This window comes from Sus scrofa, chromosome 3, assembly GCF_000003025.6.
Source record: "Sus scrofa isolate TJ Tabasco breed Duroc chromosome 3, Sscrofa11.1, whole genome shotgun sequence".
NCBI classification, from domain to species: Eukaryota; Metazoa; Chordata; class Mammalia; order Artiodactyla; family Suidae; genus Sus; species Sus scrofa.
The window spans coordinates 40372203-40392161 of NC_010445.4; the positions used below are offsets into that span (position 1 = coordinate 40372203).

The 19959-nt window shown below is 62.4% G+C and overlaps 2 protein-coding genes across 8 annotated transcripts; one reads left to right on the plus strand and one right to left on the minus strand.

Annotated features, from left to right (window-relative positions):
- Window positions 13–14575, minus strand: TELO2 (telomere maintenance 2). 7 transcript variants are annotated; one of them, XM_021086850.1, is made up of 22 exons: window positions 10141–10379; window positions 9422–9736; window positions 8833–9168; window positions 8032–8309; window positions 7306–7374; window positions 6957–7104; window positions 6718–6820; window positions 6479–6547; window positions 6174–6315; window positions 5958–6094; window positions 5426–5505; window positions 5167–5268; window positions 4899–4987; window positions 4725–4816; window positions 4457–4573; window positions 4281–4352; window positions 2863–3024; window positions 2446–2537; window positions 1876–1975; window positions 1658–1722; window positions 1325–1440; window positions 13–441 (listed from the first exon to the last, which is right to left on the minus strand). In XM_021086850.1, exons 3-22 carry the CDS (start codon window positions 9165–9167, stop codon window positions 335–337), a joined length of 2475 nt encoding a protein of 824 aa, XP_020942509.1. In that variant the 5' UTR covers window position 9168; window positions 9422–9736; window positions 10141–10379; the 3' UTR covers window positions 13–334. The 7 variants fall into 7 exon arrangements, with proteins under 7 accessions (XP_020942509.1, XP_020942507.1, XP_003124766.2 ...); XM_021086848.1 differs by lacking the exons at window positions 9422–9736; window positions 10141–10379 and adding an exon at window positions 14440–14575; XM_003124718.4 differs by lacking the exons at window positions 9422–9736; window positions 10141–10379 and adding an exon at window positions 10601–11145.
- On the plus strand, window positions 11123–19365 carry PTX4 (pentraxin 4). The gene is given in 7 exon segments (XM_021086854.1): window positions 11123–11259; window positions 12748–14495; window positions 14946–15087; window positions 15630–16239; window positions 17813–17854; window positions 17857–18279; window positions 18282–19365. Coding segments are annotated over 6 exon segments (1632 nt in total). The 5' UTR covers window positions 11123–11259; window positions 12748–14409; the 3' UTR covers window positions 18611–19365.

Below are 19959 nucleotides of genomic sequence, written 5' to 3' on the forward strand. Positions count from 1 at the left end.
GGGAGAGGCCCGTGGAGAGCTGCATGTGTTTTATTGTTCCTCGCCGTTGCTTTTAAAGTACTCTGCTTTAGGGTGACGGAAGGGGCTGGGGGCAGGTCACTCAGAAGCCCCCAGCCCAGAGCTGCACCGACAGCGGCCCTGCTGGAGTCCCAGCCCCTGTTGGTGCGGGCAGAGCCCAGGGCCCTGTGTGGACCTGGGGCGGCAGCAGCGGGGCTGGGGCAGGGCCTCCGTGGCTGTACCTGTGGCCGGCCCATTCCCCCGCCGCCGGCCTCCCCGCCTCCTTGCTTCCAGTGGTGGAGTGGTGGGGGGGTCCCGAGGGCGTGGAGGTCAGGCACTAATGAGAGGACAGTGCCAGCAGCTTGTCTCGGAGCTTCTCCAGAAGCAGCAGCGCCTTCACCGCCAGCAGCCTGCAGTCCTCGTCCGGGTCCTTCTCAGCCACATCTGCCCAGACGGAAAGGAAAGCAGCGCTGAGGGCCAGCCCCTGCCTGCGTGGCTTAAAGCTCCTGAGTAGCCCCACGCGGCACCAGCACCGCCCTGGGTGCCAGCAAAGGGCTCCTTACCAGCCGGGCTGGGGTGGGCTGGGCACCTGCACTCACAGCCCAAGGCCCTGAGCCATGCTGCTCAATGGGACACAAGTCGGGCCCAGCAGTGACCTCAGTGGGGTCGGCAGAAAAGGACAGAAAGGCTGCCATTGGAACACCAGGCCTTCAAGTGTGCTGGGCGTGGGCACAGTAGTTCCAGTGGCTCTTAGGGCCACAGAGTCTTTTTTTTTTTTTTTTTTTTTTTTTAGGGCCGCACCAGCAGCATATGGAGACTCCCAGGTTAGGGGTCGAATCAGAGCTACAGCTGCCGACCTACGCCACAGCCACAGCCACGCCAAATTCAAGCTGCATCTGTGACCTACACCACAGCTTACAGCGACGCCGGATCCTTAACCACTGATCGAGGCCAGGGATCAAACCTGCATCCTCATGGATGCTAGTCAGCTTCATTTCTGCCGCGCCACAATGGGAACTCCCAGAGTCTTTTTAAAAAGAACTCACGTGTGATGGAGGGCAGTGGCCAGAGGAAGTGCAGGAGCAGGCTGATCAGCCCTGTGTGACTCCTGCGACCTTGCTGAGAGTGGGACCTTCCACCTGCCACGTCTGCCGTCTTCCCTCCGACCCCCCACAGAGCTCCCCGACGTGATCTTACATTGGCCGTGTCCCCAGCCCCACACTGGGGGACCCTCGGTGCACACACAGGGCTGCCACGGGACGCCCGCATGGGCGGGGCTGCTCCAGGCTACACCAGCCTTCTGCCGCAGCCCAGGCCCGGTGCCCACCTGCCAGCCAGGACCGGGTCTCCAGCAGCTCGTCCGGCAGGTCTGCCAGCAGCCGCTCAGCTGGAAGGCTGAGAAGGACGGCGGAGACGGCAGACAGCAAGCCCCGGCGCATGTACCTGCAGAGAGGGCGGGAGGCTGAGCCCCAGGAGCCCTGGCCTGGTGCCCGCCCACCCGGGCCAGGGAAAGCCGGCTGGGTCCCTTCCTGCTGAGGAAGAGCCCTGCCAGGCTGCCTCCCGGCCACTCCTGGGAGCCACCACCAACCTCCCACCATCCACGTCCCGGCAGGATTCAGACACCCTCATCCTCCCCGCCCCCCACCCTGCAGCCACTCACCCATCGCCATGGAAACGAAGGACCCACACGAACTCCAGGAGGGCCTTGCCCATGGGCACAGCCACCTAAAAAGAGGAGAAGCCAGTGGGCAGGGGTCCCAGCACCGAGCAGACCCCATCTTTGGGTCCCACGCTCCAGTCCCAAGAAGGGGCCCTCAGAGGGACACAAGGCCAGTGCCGACGCCGAGGCGGGCCGTCGGGTGCTGCGTCCCAGCTCACCGAGGTGTTCTCAGCCAGGTACATCAGGGCCCCTAAGGTGTGGGCCAGCCTCCCGAGAACCAGCTGGTCCTCTCCCAGCAGGTCAAAGGTCACCAGAGGCCTACAACACAGAACCCAGCAAATGGAGCAGACTGGGTACTCAGGGCCAGCTCCCCACCTCCTGGGCTCCCGAAGGCACCCCAAGCCCCTGGACACCCCTCGTCACTCCTGTCCCAGGTGGTGCCCAGAGCTGTAAGAAGGCATGGGACACATGCCCAGTCACTTTGCAAGGTCACCTGGTCAAACCCGGGCCTGGGTCAGGAAGCTGGGTCACTGCAGCAAAGGCGTGGCCCCGCCCTGCCCACCATCCCAACGCCTAGCTCCCTGGGCGTCAAGGACCCGCCGCGAGCCCGGCACCTGTGGGGGAGGCCCTGGTTCCCTGTCACTTAATTTAAGCTACAGACAACCACGACTAGGGCCTGGACCCCAGTGCTGCCCACAGCCCACCTTGGCGCCCACCCTGGGAGCCCTCCCGCCCCGGTCCAGGGCTCCTGGCCCCATCCCCAAATCACAGGCCTCCAGAAGACTCACTTGTCGAAACGCTGAATGAGGGGGAAAAAGAAGTAGCCAGCCACCGCGTTGAATTCATTGGGGACAGGGGCCAGTCCCCGCCCAGCGGAGCCCTGCCAAACCCGCGTGCTCGTTAGGTCCCACGCTGGGCACAGAGCAGAGCCATCCTGGGGACCTTACAGCAGGGATGCGCCTGCCCCGTGACCACCGAGAATGTCTCCAAACATAGCCAGACGTGGCCCACTGTCACAGGGGAGCGGACTCAGCCCAGCCTAGCTGGACCCGCTGACCCAGCATACACCCAGCCGGCCTGCTGATGGCTCGCAGGGCAGCATCCACCCTCTGCAGCCCCCCAGCAGCGTCACACCACGCAGCCTGTCCCCACATGCTCCCCTCACAGGCCAGCGCGTCCCCTGGGTGTAGAGGGGCCCGGCTGACCTTGGAGAACCGCCGGGTCTTGCTTCGGATGCGCTCCTCCACCACTGCCCGCCAGGTGGGAGCCACGGTGCTGCTGGGCTGGGGGCTGGGGCCCGAGGCACTCCGCTGGGCCCTCCCGAGACGCCCAGGCCGCGACAGCTCCTGGGCAGCCAGAGTCAGGACCTAGAGGGGAGGGAAGGCCGCACAGCTGCCGTCGCACCAGGGAAGGACAGTGCTTCCCAGGGTTCCAGGGAAATGTGTGCCCTCGGAGGCCGGGCAGACACGTGGGGAGGTCCTGGGAGCCCCGCGGAAGTCAGCGCCGAGTCTTCGGGCTCAGTGGCTTTGTGGGGGCAGGGAGGGTGCCCGGGAGCTTTTCTGCCCAAAGCCCATCCACTGCTGCCAGCCCCGCCTCTGGGGAAAAGGGACAGATGCTTTGAGCAGGTGACATGTGTGACCCCATGCCTAGGAGGCACCCAGGATGGGCAGAGCAGGCTGCAGCGGCAGGGCCAGGGGCTGGAGAGGTGTCACGGGGTCCTTGGGAGGGTGACTCCAAATGTCATGCAACTGTGAACAGCAAAGTGCCGAATCCTCTCTCATGTTGCTGCCACCCCGGGTGAACGGTGAGGAAGCGCCTGCCATCCTGCCGCCGTGCAGTGAACAGGCTGGGCACTGGCTCCACTCAGCTGCTGGGCAGCCGCTGCCACCACCTCCAGAATCTCCCCATCCTCCCAAACTGAAACGCAGTCCCGTGACACGCTCACCGCCCTCCGCCTCCCCCATTCTGACTCCGTGAATCTGACTCTTCTAGGGACCTCAGAGTAGTGCGATCATACGCAGTCTGTCCTTCTGCGTCCGGCTTATTTCACAGAGCATGATGTCAGGATTTCCTTCCCCTTAAGGCCAAGTAACAGTCCCCTGTGTGGCTCTTCCACACTTATCTTAAATGTGAGTGTCATGGCGTGTGTCCTTCAGCAAAGCTGTTATTTAAAATAACGCACGGAGTGCCCATGATGACGCGGTGGAAATGAGTCTGACCAGCACCGTGAGGATGCAGGTTCGACCCCTGGCCTCGCTCAGTGGGTTAAGGATCTGGCGTTGCCCTGAGCTGTGGTATAGCTCATAGACGTGGCGCAGATCTGGCGTGGCTGTGGCTCTGGTGTAGGCCGGCAGCTACAGCTCTGATTAGACTCTTAGCCTGGGAACCTCCATCTGTGGCAGATGTGGCCCTAAAATGACAAAAAAATTAAAAGTAAAATAAAATAACGCAGCCACCACAGTCCATGTAGTGTCAAAAAGACAAGACAGGGCCCAGGGTCTCAGGTCGGAAGGTTTGGGCAAACGCCTGCTCCCCTGCAGGGCCTGGCATGGGGCCATCCCCCCTCCGGCCCCCCTGGCATGCTCGTGCTCGAGGCAGGTGGGACCAAGGCCCGGGCACTCACGTCCAGGATATCCATGCGCTGCCGGAGGCTGTAGTTGAGGGCGTAGAACTGTGCAGTCAGGTACTCGGCTACCTGCACCCGGACGGGAGTCCACTGTGGGCCACAGCCAGGGGGCAGGACCCCTGTGCAGACACCACCGGGGGCACGACGCGGGCACCGCCAGCCCCGGGACTCACCCGTGCCGGGTCTGTGACTGTGACAGCCACCAGGGCCCTCTGACGCAGCCCCTCGAAGCCCGCCACGGCCGTCTTCTCCTCCAGGTGCAGCAGCACCTTGGCCAGCTCCACGCTCACCTGTACACGGGGTCAGGGTGCACGGGCCGCACACTCCTCCTCCCGGCCGCAGAGGCCCCGCCACCCAGGCACACGCAGCCCCTCTGCTCCATGGGCCCCTAGCCACCGCCCACCTCCCGCAACCCTGACGGCCCGGCCCCCACCGGCTCACCTCCCGCGCGGCAGCCGGGCTCCTGAAGACCAGCCCCTCGAGGGCCCGCAGAGCCGCCTCCCAGCGCTCCCAGTCCTCGGACGCGGTCAGAGCTGCGCAGAACCCTGAGTGAGATGGGGCCCCGGCCACGGTGGGCCCGGGCGAGGGGGGGCGAAGTGGGACGTGGCCTCGTACCTTCCACGCAATCCCGCACGTACACGGGTGCCTTGCCGCTCTTCAGCTCCGTGTCCCCCGACATGTCGTAAGGGACAAACTCGTCATCACTGATGGAAGAAGCAGACACGAGGGCCCCCCGGTCACCTGGGACTCACGCCCAGTCCCTGAACCCTTGGGAGCAGCAGAGTGCCCCAGGCTCAGTCCCACATGGGAGGCAGAGGGAGCTGGTGCCGCCCGGGATGGGTCCCGCCAGCGCCGTCACGCTCGCCCGCATGGGGCTGCCCACCTGTCCAGCTCGGAGTCGGAGCCCTCCGGCTGAGCCTGGGGGCCGCCACTGGCTGCGGTCTTCTTGTCAGGGTCCTCTCCACGGACGGGAGCCACAGGTGGGCTTTGGGGAACAAGGAGGGAGTCTTCAGGGGCGGGTCTCTGGCCCAGACCCAGGCTCCTGAGGAGACGTGCCCTCTGCCCACCCCTCAACTCAGCTGTCTCAGCAACGACAGGACAGGAGTGACAGGCAGGCAGGAGCTCCAGGTGGGGACCCTCACCCCTCCGCCGAGGGACTGTCAGTCACGGGCCAGGGAGTGGCCAGGGCCAGCATCTCGCGGGTCAGGTCGTCCTCTTCATACTGCAATACAGATAAGCTGGAGTCGGCTGGGACCGGCCTCTCCGAGGCCCTCCCATCACCTCCTGCAGTCTGGTGGCCACTGGCCTTTCCAGAGCACATGTCTGATCTGCCCCTCCACAGAGGGTGGGAAGGGGGGCTGAAGGCAGGGGGAGCTGGGCATCCCCCTGAGGCAAGGCAGATGCGGCCCCATCTCCAAGGACACCCCAGAGGGCCCAGCAGAGAGGAGGGGCTGCCGTCCGCACAGCCCGGGACAGCCTGAGAGCCCGTCCAGGGAAGCTGCTTGCAAACACCCCCGAGGAGCCAGCTGGGGCGTGTGCTCAGGCACTGGCAAGGGGAAAGCGCCTCCACGCCCCTCCCAGCCACAGACGCCAAGGTACAGATGCCCCACGGGCCGGGACCTGCGAAGGGGGGCTGGCACAAGGCAGGAGTGAGGGCAGCACCGCCTCACCCACCTGGAACCTCAGGGGAGGCCCCTCAGGGTGGATCCGGGCGCTGGCCACCTCAGCCACGATCATGCCCAGGCGGCGCACGGGGGGCAGGCTGCTGTCCAGGCGGCACTTCACTCCCGCCATCAGGCTGGCCAGCAACTCTGGAAGCACCAATGTGCACACACTGAGCACCAGGGGTGCCTGGGGTGGGGATGGGCCGCTCGCTGCCCGCCTGCTCACCGGCCCGGCAGTCCCGGAGCTCCGCCTCCTGCAGGTGTGCCAGGCAGATGAGGGTGGCCTTGCTGATGTAGCTCTGCTGTGCCAGGGGCGTGTGGCGGATGGCGCTGCTGCTGCCCCATGTCTCCAGGAGCTCCTTCAGCGCCTGGGGTGGCAGGCCTGCCCATCAGCCAGCCCCACGGCCTCCCCCGACAGCCCAGGACATTGTGGGCCTCGGTGCCACAGTCCTCGCCAGCCCCCAGGAGGCTGCGGCCAGCACCCCCCATCCCAGGCAGGAACCCCTCCCCGGGGGACCGAGGGTCTCTTACCTGCATGAGGAGCGGGCGTCGCTGGCTGTCCTCGGCCAGGTACCCCAGCAGGCTCTGCAGCACAGGTGTCTGTGACAGCCGGGGTCCCGTCACTGCCCATCAGGCAGACACCGCCCGCCCAGCCAGCCGCGGAAGCCCAGGGGTGGGAGCGGGTCTGGGCTGAAGGATGGCCTAGCCCGCCTGCCGCGGTGGTCCCGGGACCTGGGTGGCCACAGCCCACCCAACATCGGCGCCCTCACCGTGCAGCTGAACCGGAGGAGCAGCAGCTTCCGGGTCATCACAAACTGGGCCTTCTTGCTCTTGGTCACCAGGTTCCCCAGCAGCCGCGAGAGGACGCGAGGCCTGTGATGCACAGCCGGCGGGGGAGGGGGCACATGAGCTCCGCATCCCCCCAGGACAGTCCCACGCTGACTCCGGGGGCCCGGCCAGTGCTCCAGCACAGAAGCACGTGCAGCAGGAAGGGCGCTGTGCTGCTTACCCTGGGGCGGCCTCCACCAGCCCGGTCAGCACGGCCTCCATGGCCCGGTCGGGCACACGCTCCACCAGGCGCCAGCAGACCCGCTGCCACAGGCAGTGGCCCTGGGTGAGCGCCATCAGTCGGGGCACCAGCGCACCCAGGATCTCCTCTGCGGGAAGCACACGGGGGTCATGAACCCAGGCGCCCCGTGTCTGTGGCCCCCGCCCACCTGTCACGCCGCCGACATCAGCCCACCGGGGCCGGGGCCAGGCCCAGGCGAGGGGACACGGCCATCTCCTCGACCAAGGGACCCCAGCTGCCGCCCCCGCCCCTGCTGTGCCCAAGCTTCTCCCCCGACAGGAGCACGCACTCTGTCTCCCGAGGATGCAGGCCTTCCCGAGGACCTGAGACAGGAAGGACACAGAGCAGTCCGAGCCACCTGGGATGGGAGGGAGGCGGCAGTGAGTGGAGCTGCCAGGAAGACAGGGCCTCACTGCCGGGAAAGGCGAAGCTCGGCCAGCCTGCCCACCAGCGGCCACCCGACACATTCCCCCTCGGGCCATCCGGCCCCCTACCCTGGCCTCCGGTCCCACAACAAGGAGGAAGCCACGTTTCTGATGCTCCAGAGACCAGGACTAACAGAGGGGGACCAGGAAGCCGCAGGCACAAAAGCAGCCTCAGAGTCGGTCCCCAGCACTGCCTCCGAATGCCCGAGAACTGAGTTCCTCGACCCACAACGGGGAGACAGGGACCCTGGCCGGTGGCCCCTTCGGACAGACCCTCTTCACTGTAAGGTCCCAGACTGGGGACGCGCCCTCATTCTGAGTGAGGGGTCATCTCTTGAACAGCCACCCCCCTGGGAGGCCTCACCGGACTCCAGCCAAGGGCCGCAGAGATCACGGCTCGTGCCACCTCCAAGGCAGCCAGGAGCCAGGAGAACCTTCACAGGTGGGTCTCCGCTGCCCCAGACGGGACACCAAGAGCCCCGCCGATGGCCCTGCCCGGAGGCTGCAAGATCCGGACATCTGGTGAGGCGGGAGAGGGAGGGAGGGAGGGCACGGCGGCCAGCGCAGACGGCCGCAAGCAGGGCTCTCACCTCGGAGCGAGTCCACCACCCCCTGCAGCACCCGCAGGACCTCCTTGCCCAGCAGCAGGAAGTAGTTCTGCGGGAGGAACTCGGCCAGGTTCTCCTGCTGCAGGCGGTTGCCCAGGTGATCGGGCAAGCTCACCACCTTGGCGAGGAGCGTGGCCTGGAGCAGGGGGAAGGCCGGCTCTGCCTGCTGCCGACACTGCCCCTCCAACACAGCGGCCATCCTGCCCACGCTCAGGAACCTGGCCAGCAGCCGCGCCATCTTCATCAGACGGAAGCTGGAGCTGAACCAAGAGCAGGGGTAAACAGCCCGGCTTCCAGGCAGACGTGAGCCCCTGCCGGGCCGAGCGCAACGCCCGCTCGGAAGCCCTGAACAGGCCACCCTCCCGCCCTGCTCCACGCCAACGCCTGCAGCAACCGCTGAAGACGCAGCATCGCAGAGCCTCAGCCCCACGAGGGCCGTCGTGCCGTCGTGTGCCCTGGCGCCGAGTGAGCGGGCCCGCTGCGGTGCCTCACAGTGAGGCTGAGAGCCCCGGGGGGAAGGAAAGGGCCCTAAGAGATGGCTAAGCCCACTGTCCGCCGAGACCGCGAACACGCCGGCTGCCCCCTCGGGGACATGGCAGGACAGAGGGCTGGGGCCTTGCCGTCGCAGAGACTAACACAACCCGCTTTCACGTCTGTGCGCGGCCAGGCGGGTTTTATCATCACCACCCGTGACACCAGCGTCTCACGGAATCTGGAGAACACGCTGGTTTGAAACCCTTCGGGGTTACAGGCGACCCCGCGATCAGACCCAGCCCCACTCACCCGGCCGCATCCTCGATGGCCTCCATCAGCACCAGGAAAGCCTGGTCTGCCGGGCCCGTCAGGAAGAAGCTGGCCCACAGCTGCTCCAGCTGCCCGTCGGGCAGCAGCTCCAGCCAGCCGGGGCTCAGCCGGCGAACAAGACACCTGAGGACGGTGGGAAAGTGGATCCTGGCAAACTCCTGCTGCTCCTCTGGGAGGGCTGGGTTCTCCGTTTCACCGAGATAGTGCTTTAGCGACCCCAGGGTGGAGAAGATGTGGCCGCCATCCTCAGACGACGACAGGACGTGAACAGCCTCCTGGACAGAGAGCCGGACGGCAGAGAGGACGGGATCCATCCTGGCGGTCACAGGAGAAGCACGTGGTGAGTCCAAGGAGCTGCGGCCATGCACATGGCACTCAGTGGAAGGGAGCGTTTTTCACATACTCTCCGAACACCCCCCCCCCACGACCTGGTTTTAAGCTTCCTGAGGAGCTGGGTCCTTCTCACCCCTGAAATCACCCAGCTGTGTATCCCCCCCTCCGGCCAGCATCTGCCCCCATTTCCACCAAAAGCTGCTCCATGGCGCCCTCTGCAGTAGGGCACCCTCACCCCAGGGACACATGCCAGTGTCTGGAGGCATCTTTTATTTCTGTTATTATAATTTTTTTGGCTGCACCCAAGTCACATGGACGTTCCCGGGCCAGGGATCAAACCCGCACCACAGCAGAAACCCAAACCGCTGCAGCGACAATGCCAGATTTCTTAACCCACTGGGTCACAAGAGAACATCTGGACACAACTTTCGATATCACATCTGGGGGTGCTAGTTTGCCTCTAGCGGGTGGCAGAGGGAACACTGGTAAGCATCCCAGGACAGTTTGGATCCCTAGCTTGGGGATCTCCATATGCCGCCGAGGTGCGGCCCTAAAAATAGAAGACAAAAATAAACAAATAAATAATATAAAGAAAAAACAAAACAAAACCCCAAGTGTCAGCGGTGCTTGGCTGGGAGGCTCATTAGCACGTCTAACTCCCGGGTGCATGCACCTGTGGTTCCCCTTGCCAAGCTCCCTTCTTCCCCCCGAAACATCTGCAGGAAGGTAGGACTGACGTCGGGCGCCCCTGCAGCACGGGAGCCAATAAGTAGGCAACCGCCCGGCACCGGTGCACCCAGCCAGTCGGTAAGTCTGCATCAGGGCCCAAGAAGCGTCCCCAGGGGCCCTGGCCTCCCAGCCCAGCCCGGGCCACGCCGGCTCCCCCTCCCGGGCGCAGACCGGATTGAGATCGCCCTCCCCACGCCCGCTCCCCGGCGCGCGCCCGAAGCCCACCTAGCGGCCCGGAGGGTAGTGGCCACGCGGGGCGGGCAGCGGGCCCGGGGGAGGCGCGCTTGGACCCCGCCCGCTCAGCCCAGGCCGACCCGTCGCCGATTCGCCACGGCCGCCGAGGGCCCACCGGCTCCGAGCTCGGTTCGCGGCGCGGCGCAGCGGCGCAGATAAAAAGGTTCTCGGACCCGGAAAGAGCCGCCGCTGGAGTTTTGGGGCCTGTGGCGCCGCCCCCCTCGTGCCGCTCGTGACGAATCGGCGACACTCTTGGGAGCCGGAAGAGGCGAGCGGGCCGGCGGCGCCCGCGCCTGCGCTCGGGGTGGGGTGGGGGGCGTGACGCCGATCCCAGCGCCCCGGCGCCCGCCTCCTTCCCCCGGCCCCGGCTTCTCTGCGCCCCAGTGACCGCCGACCCTCTCTCCGTTCGCTCCCGGCCCCACACTTGCGCGCCTCCGCAATGCTTACTAACCCCGACCGCGGGTGTAGCCTTGCCGCTCTCCCGGAGGCAGGGCCCTGCTCTCCCCTCGGCCTCAGCCTTTGCAGGGAAGCAGTGGCAACTGCGGGGACTTCGGCTACGGTTGGATGCGGTGTGTAGGTCCTGGGACAGGTGCTGCGCCGTTCAGCACGGTAACCAGGGGCCACCGGGTCAGTTCCTTGGTCGCACTGTCCGCGTTTCAAGGGCTTGATAGCCACCTGTGCTCGTGGCTGCCGGAATGCACAGCGCAGATTTGGAACCTTCCGTCTTGGCAGGACGTCCTCTGGCGGCCTTGGGGGGCAATGTGGCGAGACCTCGCGAGGAGGTACCATTTCGGCCCAGAAAGGTGGTGGAGGGGACACCTGTGACGCATTCATTCCACGCACATTAACTGTCTGCTGCACCCAGCGGGCCCTCTTCCCGGGCAGAGAAGGAAGCAAACGTTCCTGTTCACACGTCGAGGAGACAAGTAAAGCGCATGTGCAACATATCAGGTGGCAATAGCCATTAAACAAAATCAGGACGGAGGAGAAAATGCGTGACCAAAGGCCATCTCCTCTTGGAAGGTCCACCCCGGGTGCAGTTAGCAGAATGGACGGTAGGGGGCAACCGCGGGTGCAGGAAGCTTAGAGAGGCGGCGGGCGTGAGAACAGGTGTGGACCAGATGGTGAGAAGGAGCTGACCTGGAAAGGTTTTCCCCAGCAAGTGGGATGGGTTGGAAGTTTGTGAGTGAGCGAGGAGTGGAGGATGGTGCCTTGCTGGGACCCTGCGAATTCTTCCCCGGCCGCTCCTGGTTCCCACAGCTGCTTCTTTCCTCTATCCTGGCCTTTTCCTGAATCCTACCTACCATGTAACCTCAGGACCCGGTGCACAGGGAATGTATTTCTTAAGCCTTTACTCTTTACTCCACATGGAGTCACATTTGAGCGAGACGCACAATTGTATCAGCACCACACTCTGACCCTCTGAGCTCACCCACCACTCTGGATGCTCTTTTTTTTTTTTTTTTTTAATTTCTATTTTTTTAGAGGAGCACCTGTGGTATATGCAAGTTCCCAGGGATCGAATCAGGCTACAGCTGCCAGCCTACACCACAGACAGCCACAGCAACTTAGGATCTGAGCCAGGTCCACTGAGCAGGGCCAGGGATCGAATCCAAATCCTCACTGGGTTTGTAACCTGCTGAGCCAAAGTGTAAACTCCTGGATGCTCAGTTTTAAATGAAAATCACTTCACTCAAAAATGTCACAATTTTCTCTTCTGTCTTCAGTAGCCAACTTTGCTGCTAAGAAGGCTGCAGTTTCTCGGGGGAAAAGTCTCATTTCTTTCCACATGACCAGGTGTTTCTCTCTGGACAGTTTTAGGATCTTCTCAGCTGTTGTGTCTGACATGTGGCAAGATGAGAATTGGAGTCAGTCGCCCCCCTTCTTTGACCCAGAGTGTCTGCCATGTGGTCTTCTTTAAAAAAATTCTGAATTTTCATTTATTGGGGTACCACTCAATCTTTTTTTTTTTTTTTTTTTTTTTTGCTACTTCTTTGGCCGCTCCCGCGGCATATGGAGGTTCCCAGGCTAGGGGTCCAATCGGAGCCGTAGCCACCAGCCTACGCCAGAGCCACAGCAACGCAGGATCCGAGCCGCGTCTGCAACCTACACCACAGCTCACAGCAACACCGGATGGTTAACCCACTGAGCAAGGGCAGGGATCGAACCCGCAACCTCATGGTTCCTAGTCGGATTCGTTAACCACTGCACCATGACGGGAACTCCACCACTCAATCTTAAAAAAAAAAAAAAAAAAAAAAAAAAAAAGTGGCTCCAAGATAGTCTTACACCATTCTTTTTTTTCTTTTTCTTTTTTTTTTTTGGTTTTTAGAGCTGCACCTGAGGCCTATGGAGGTTCCCAGGCTAGGGGTCTGATCAGAGTGGTAGCCGCTGGCCTCCACCACGGCCACAGCGACATCAGATCTGAGCCACGTCTGCAACCTACACCACAGACCACGGCAACGCCAGATCCTTCACCCACTGAGCGAGGCCAGGGATCGAACCCGAAGCCTCATGGCTCCTAGTCGGATTCGGTTCTGCTGCGCCACGACGGGAACTCCTCCCCAAGATGAGACTTTCTATGTTTTGCTCCCATAGCTTCCAGTCATCAGGAAACCCCTGCTTTCCTTCATTGAAGAAATCTGGTCCTGCTGATGTTGGCGTAACCTTTGCCGTGTTTTCCATCCGCGTCGTTGCTTCGGGAGGCATGTCCTCCGGCTCACTCTCTTCATCTTCAGTAAGAGCTGCTGCTACTCAAAGGGTTTTGGAGCAAGAATCGGAGCCGTTTCTTTAGCCTTACTTGAGCCCCAGTTTGCTGGGTGTGGCAGAGGCGTTCTTTGCTGTAGATCTCGGCAGGCTATGTCAGGAGGCCCGCAGCTTCTTCAGCTGGTCACGTCTCAGCCTGCGATCGGAGCGTTCCTGGCAGCTCCTCTGGCGGCTCCAGCGCCCTGCAGCTGCGCAGGCCTGTCCTCCACATGGCCTTGAAATGATGGATGCCCCTGGCCAAGACCCCTCCCTGGATTATCTTCCTAATGACGTCTTCCCCTATTTTTGTTGTTGCTGTTGTCCTTTTAGGGCCGCACCTGCGGCACACAGAGGGTCCCAGGCTCTGGGTCGAATCAGAGCTGTAGCTGCCAGCCTACGCCACAGCCACAGCGACGCTGGATCCTTAACCCACTGAGCAAGGCCAGGATCGAACCCGAGGCCTCATGGATGGATGCTGGTCGGGTTTGTTAACCACTGAGTCACGCTGGGAGCGCCTCTTCCCTGTTGGCTGTAGTTTGATGCTACAGCTTTCTTTTCGTTGGGTTGGTCCCACAGGTTATGTATTCTGTCTTCCATCTTTTTGCCTTTTAGCTTTTCTGTTATTTCCTTATTTGTATTTTATCTTTTACTTATTTTGTGAGTGTTTCGTCTTTTCTTGTCGGTTGTGGTTTGCATTTCCAAGAGCAGTTGTTCCTTCTTCCTTTCTGATTGTCCCTTTTTTCGTGGCATCTGCTTCTTGCCTGTGGACACAGAGCTTTTCGTGTTGCTTAGAACGCCTTGCTTTGCGCTTTTCCCTGGGCCTCCACATTGTCTGCTGGTTCCTGTTTCGTTTGGGCAGGTGTTTCTCTCTCCCGTAGACGGGAGCGCATTTCGGTGGGGTGAGAAGATGCTGTCGCCCACGTGGTCGTTAAGGGCAGAGCCAAAGACATTCCAGAGCTAAGGAAATGCCCTCCCTCCCCTCCCTGGGGGCAGGTGCCTGGCTGTGGCTGCTGCTTCCCAGAAGCGGGCAGAACCCTCAGAGGTAGACATTTACTCCCATACCCTATGGTCAGCATTGCCGTTAAAAATGAGTCTGTTGAGGCGTTTTTGGTTTTTGTTTGTTTCAGCCTTGGCCATGGCATTCCAAAGCTCCCTGGCCAGGGAGCAAACCCTCGCCACAGCAGCAAGAATGCTGGATCCCGAACCCGCGGTGCCACCAGGGAACCCCAAGTGAATTTTCATGATGTGTATAATTTTCTCTAGATTCTTCTTTAGAAAGAAAGACATGAAGGCGCCTGGGGAGGGCACTCCCGGCCTTGCTCAGCTCCTGCAGCTCCTGGTGCTGCCATGGCAGCATCACCCAGCCCCAGCCTCTGTCTTCCAGCACCTTCTCCACATGTATGTCCTCTCTCTGCCTCATGAGGACACTTGTCCCTGGAGGCAGGGCTCACACAGATAATCCGGGATGACCTCACCTCATCTGCCAAGACCCTTTTCCCTGATAAGTTCACGTCTATGGGTCCCAAGGGCAAGACTACGACCTACCTTTTGGGGACTGCCATTCAGCCCACAGCACAACCTGGTCCCCAAAGTAAATTCAGGTGACTCCCAGTTCCGTTGCCTCTCCCTCTCCAAGGGCAAGAGACCGCTTCACAGCCGCCAGCATTTGCAGCTCGCACTCAGGCTCCAATGCAGAGCTGGCTCCAGTGACTCCGTGGCCCCCAGCCAGGTCCCTGTCCTGCTTCCACTTCTGGTGGGAACATGAGTCTGCGCGCTCCTGCTAAAACAATCGCCCCTCTCTGCCTCTGGGCCAGCTGGCCCAGGGCTTGCCCCCAGGAGAGCTATTTTCCAGAGAAACTGTTTGCATCTGTTTTAAGCTTGTGTCCTTGGGAACCTCCAGCCTGGATGCCAAGCGCCTTTTATTAAGGTGGCAGGAAGGACCTGACTCCCACGCGGGGTCGAAGGAGGGAACCACTGCCGGGAGCTGGGAGGGGCATGGGGGCGGCAGGGGCTCGAGGCAGACAGCACCTCCCGCTCCGTGTCTGTCTCAGGATGCGCTGCCCCGGGAGGAAAAGCCTGCCTTTCCTTCTTATTTTTGTGCCTGTATCTCTCCATGGGGCTTTGTCCCAAGAAGCCAGCCCGGCGGGGCAAAGAAAACCATTTTTTGAGCGCCTCCGGAGACTAGAAGAGCAGGTATGTGGACCTGCCATTTCGGGCGGTTGATCTTTTTCCAGTGACGGCAGCCGAAGGCCGGGTGTTCGAGACATGGCTGGGAGCTCCAAACTCGGCGCCCTCGGCGTGCAGTGCGCAGTGCTTTGTATGAACTGATGTTTTCACCTGCCGCTGAAATAGCGAACGCGGTCTGGTGGGCTCCGATCTGAGGACAAGCCAGTCGAGTGTGAGGCTGGGCGGGGTTGGGGAGATGCGGGGGTGCTGCTGCAGAGGTGCTGGGTGGGGAGGCGGCAGCCTCTGGCCACAGGGGTGGGAGGTCTCCGGGCAGGTCCCGTGACCAGTGTGTAGGGGCTGCACCCAGGACTCGCCACCTCGAGCCACGCACACAAAGCCCCGTCCTGCCCCAGGTCCACCAGCGGGTCGAGGGAGCCGGACGTGGAGCCCTCACCCCTGCAGCAGGGACCTGGGCTTGGCCCCCCCCCCCCGCCTCTGCCGGTGGGGGATCACCCGCCTGGCTGCTCCATCCTGAGTCCAGTCCCGTGACTCCCGCATCCTCTCCACAGTTTCGGAGGTCCCAAGAGGCGACCCTGGCACACCTGCGGCTCGTTGCCAGCAACCACAGCCCGTCCCTTGACATTGAGGCCCGGTTCCAGAGCCTGGCCCAGGAGAACCAGGCCATGGCTCTGGCGCTCAGCCGATCGCAGGCCGTCGTGCAGGGCGATCTGGGTCACCTCAAGACCTGGATGCGGAAAATGCAGCGCAGAAGCCGGAAGCTGGACCGCAGGCTGCTGGCCTTGGACGCCGCCCTGGGCGAGGGGAGCACGCGGCGGGAGCGGGAGCAGGAGGCCCAGAGGGGTGCCCTCGCCAGCCTGGCCCTGGACGTGCAGGCCCTGCGGGATGCGCTGGCTCGCCTGATGCCCCTCGTCCAGAGCCAGGGGGCCAGGCTGGCTGCCCTCGAGGGGCAGCTGCAGGTGGTTGCCCCAGGGGTGACCGCAGCCCAGCCAAGGCCCTCAAGCCCGAGCTCCCCACAGCTGCAGGGAGGCAGGCAGGCGCTCGGAGCTCCCCCTGCACCCGGGGACGCCTGTCTGGACTCCACTCGCCGTCTCCAGGGGACACTGGAGCCCCCGGGCCCAGGCAGCCCCCAGGTGTGGCCCCCCGAGAGCCCAGGAGAGAGTAAGCACAGCCCGCCCTCCCCGCCAGCCTCCCCATCTCCCTTGGCGCCTGCAGCCCCTCTGCATGGCTTTCTTCCGGGTTCACGCTCCACCCCAGGAGAAAAGAACCGGCCCAGTGCTGACTTGAGTGGGTGCTGCCGCAGCAGGAAAGATTGGTCATCACCCTCGTTAGGGCTGGTGGGACCCCTCGGGCATCCTCAGCCATCGCCAGTGGGAACCCTCTCTGCAAGGCCGGCCTCAGCAACGCCCCAGGGGGCCTGTGCCCACCCGCAGAGGCCCTGTGCCTTTGCAGGGCCGGTTCTGCTTTGCCACTTCTTTTTGTTCTTTTTTCTTTTTATTTAAATTTGCTTTGTTTTGGGGTTTTTTGGGGTGCCTGCAGTGTGCGGACGTTCCTGGGCCAGGGATCAAATCGGCACCACAGCAGTGACCCTGCGTCTGTGCCGCCAGGGAGCTCCTGTTCTGCCACTTCTGATCTCCCAGCGGAGGGTTTCTCGGCGGTGCCATTCCTGGTCTCTGCAGCCAGGTAGTCCCACGTTGGGGGGCGTCTGGGGCACCAAAGGTGCTTAGCAGCACCCGGCCCCCGCCCACCAGATGCCTACTTATCTCTGACTCTGCTTTCCAGGCTGCTCCCTTTCTGGCCCCAGGGGCCCCATTAATGTAGAGCAGGTGGCCCCCATCTGCAGAGTTCTGGGAGCCTCACCACTAAGACAGGGCCAAATGGCTGACCTGGGGGGTACCACCAGGGCTTCCAGGAAGGGGGGGCTGCAGGTGTGCCACAAGGTTGTGGCAACCAAAACTGCTGACATGGCCATATGTCATCTGGGTGTACAGTCCTCTCCAGGTGAGGACCACTGCCCTGGGTTAGAACAAGAGCCCCCAGGGGAAGAGAGGACTGGGGCTGCCCCCCGAACGCCCTCCCTCCTGGAACACAGTGGGCTCAAATGCAGATTTCCTGGCTGCCCCCTGCCTGCCCATCGGAACCTCGGAACAGGTGCCCCGCCCCTGTCGGGCAGATCCGGCAGGAAGCCTGGCCAGCAGGATGAGGTCCCCCCAGAGATGTGCCCGTCCTGGTCCCAGACCCTGTGGGGGTGTCGCCCTGCATGGCAGGAGGCTGGATGATGTGATGAAGGATTCTGAGGTGGGCGGTCACCTCAGATGGTCGCAGGGACCAGAATCCTCACAGGGTCCTGGTGAGAGAGAGGGCTGTGAGGATAGCAGGTTAGTGGGAGGGAGAAGCCAGCCCTGCCCACACGGAGATTTTAGCCCAGAGACCCTCGTGGGACCTCTACCTTCCAGGCTGTGGGACGTCAGATGCTGCGTTTGTGCTGTTTCGAGCGCTGTGCATGTACACATCTGTAGCGGCAGCCGCAGGACGCTGATCCAGGCCCTGCTGGGGGGAGCAGTGCTCACGCCTGGTCTCAGCGCTCCCGACTGTAAAATGGGCCAAGCGCCAGAGGATGAGCGAGATGCAACCTTTGCCTTTAGTGCCCGAAGTGGGTCGGCCACGGGGGGTGCTGCCCCCTGCCCAGAGGTGCTCCTAGGCGGGGCAGCCTAACTCCCCCCTCTGTTTCTAGTTTGCAGCCCGGGCCCCGCGCTCCTCTTCCCGAACGCCTCCACTGCAACGCCATCTTCCTCCGTCCTGGCTTCCTCACGGGCCTGCGGGCCCTGTCCGTCTGCAGCTGGGTCCCCACGGCCTCGGGCCACCTGGGCACCCTCCTCTCCTATGCGACCGAAGAAAATGACAACAAGCTGGTTCTGCACGGCCGCGACTCTCTGGTCCCCGGCTCCATGCACTTTGTGATCGGAGACCCAGACTTCAGGGAGCTGCCCCTCCAGCCACTGCTAGACGGCCGGTGGCACCACGTATGTGTCATCTGGACTTCCGCCCTCGGCAGGTACTGGGTCCATGTGGACCGCAGGGTAGTGGCCACCAGCTCCCGCTTCAGGGAGGGCTACAAGATCCCCCCCGGAGGGTCCCTCGTTCTAGGCCAGGAGCAAGATAGTGTGGGGGGTGGATTTGACAGCTCCGAGGCCTTTGTGGGGACATGGCAGGCCTGGGCATATGGGACCGGGTGCTGGTCCCTGGGGAGGTCTCCAACCTTGCCACTGGAAAGGAGCTCCTGATGGGCGCCATCCTGACGCTGGCCAATGCTGCACTGGTAGGCGGATTCGTGCAGAGGTCGAACTGCACCTGTCTACCGCTCTGTCCGGAAGGCCTCAACCCCAGCTGCTGTGCTCCCACTGTGGGCACAGCTCTGCAGAGGGTCCCCACCCAGACCGAGGGACAGGCTGCTGCCTCTGATCTGGGCTGGGCATGGCTTCCCTCTAACATGGGACGTGGGCATTCCACAGGGCCAGGCGAGGGCCCATAGGCAAAGCAGGGCCCCAGGCACCCCAGGGCCACATCCCTTCCCACCGAGCAGCATCCTTACTCCCTGCTTTGTGCTGGGACAGCATCTCAACATGGCCCACCCCACCCTGTGGCAGTGCTGGGCTCCAGCTCAGCTTCTCCCCTGGGCACAGGTTTGGGACATAGCAGTGCAGCTCCTGGAGAGCTCCTGTCTTTCTGGCGTGAACTGCCGTGGCGCTTTCTCTGCATGCTGGGGAGAGGTTCCCTCTGGGGATCCTTGTCCCAACATCTCTCGTGAGAAGGGCTGGGGGTTCCTTTCCTGGCGGCAGTTCCTTTGCCCTGGGGGCTCCAGCAAGGGGGCTGCAAAGGGAGCCAGCTGCTCAGAAACACAGGCGAAGGACACGTGGGCCATGCTCAGAAAGCCGCTGTATTGGGATGTCATTTGCACACCCTGAAATTCAGCCATTTGAAGCATACAGTTCAAAGGCTTCCAGTAAATTTGCCGAGTGTGGAGCCCTCAGCACCGTCCTGTTTGAGAGCATCTCTCTTCCCTCCTTGACCAGAAACCCTGCCTGTTGGGGGCATTTCTGCACCCCCCCCCAGCTCCGCCCCACCGCCCTGCTTTCTGTCCCTGTGGGTTTGCAGGTCCTGGACGTCTCGCATGAACAGACTCGCCCCTGTGCGGCCCTCGGGGTCTGCTTCCACCACTGAGGCCGTGTTTTCCAGGCTCAGGGGCGCTGGAGCTGTCAGTGCTTCGTTCTTTCGTGTGATGCGTGACGTTCTGCTGTGAGGGACGCACTTTCCCTTCCTGAGGCCATGGAGACTTGGGCGGTTTCCAGCTGGGGGCGCTTGCGGTTGAAGCCGCTGTGCTCGGCCTCACATGGGCCTTGAGTGCACCTGTGCTTCTGTTTCTGTTCAGTGGATACGGAGCCTTAGAATTGCTGGGTCACGCGTTCCCATCATGGCGCAGCAGGTAACGAATCCAACTAGCATCCAGGAAGTTGCAGGTTCAATCCCTGGCCTCACTTGGTGGGTTAAGGATCCGGCATTGCCATGAGCTGTGGTGTAGGTTGCAGTTGTGGCACAGATCCCACGTTGTTGTGGCTGTGGTTGTGGTGGAGGCCGGCAGCTACAGCTCTGATTCGACCCCTAGCCTGGGAACCTCCATGTGCCACAGGTGTGGCCCTAAAAAGCAAAAGATAAAATAAAATAAAATTTTAAATAGCCACATTGTCCTACATCCCCACTAGCACAATGTGAAGGTTCCCATTTCTCCACATTCTCGACAGCACTTGGTAGCATCTTTTTTTTTTCTTTTTAGGGCCACACTTGCAGCATATGGAGGTTCCCAGGCCACAGGTCCAATCGGAG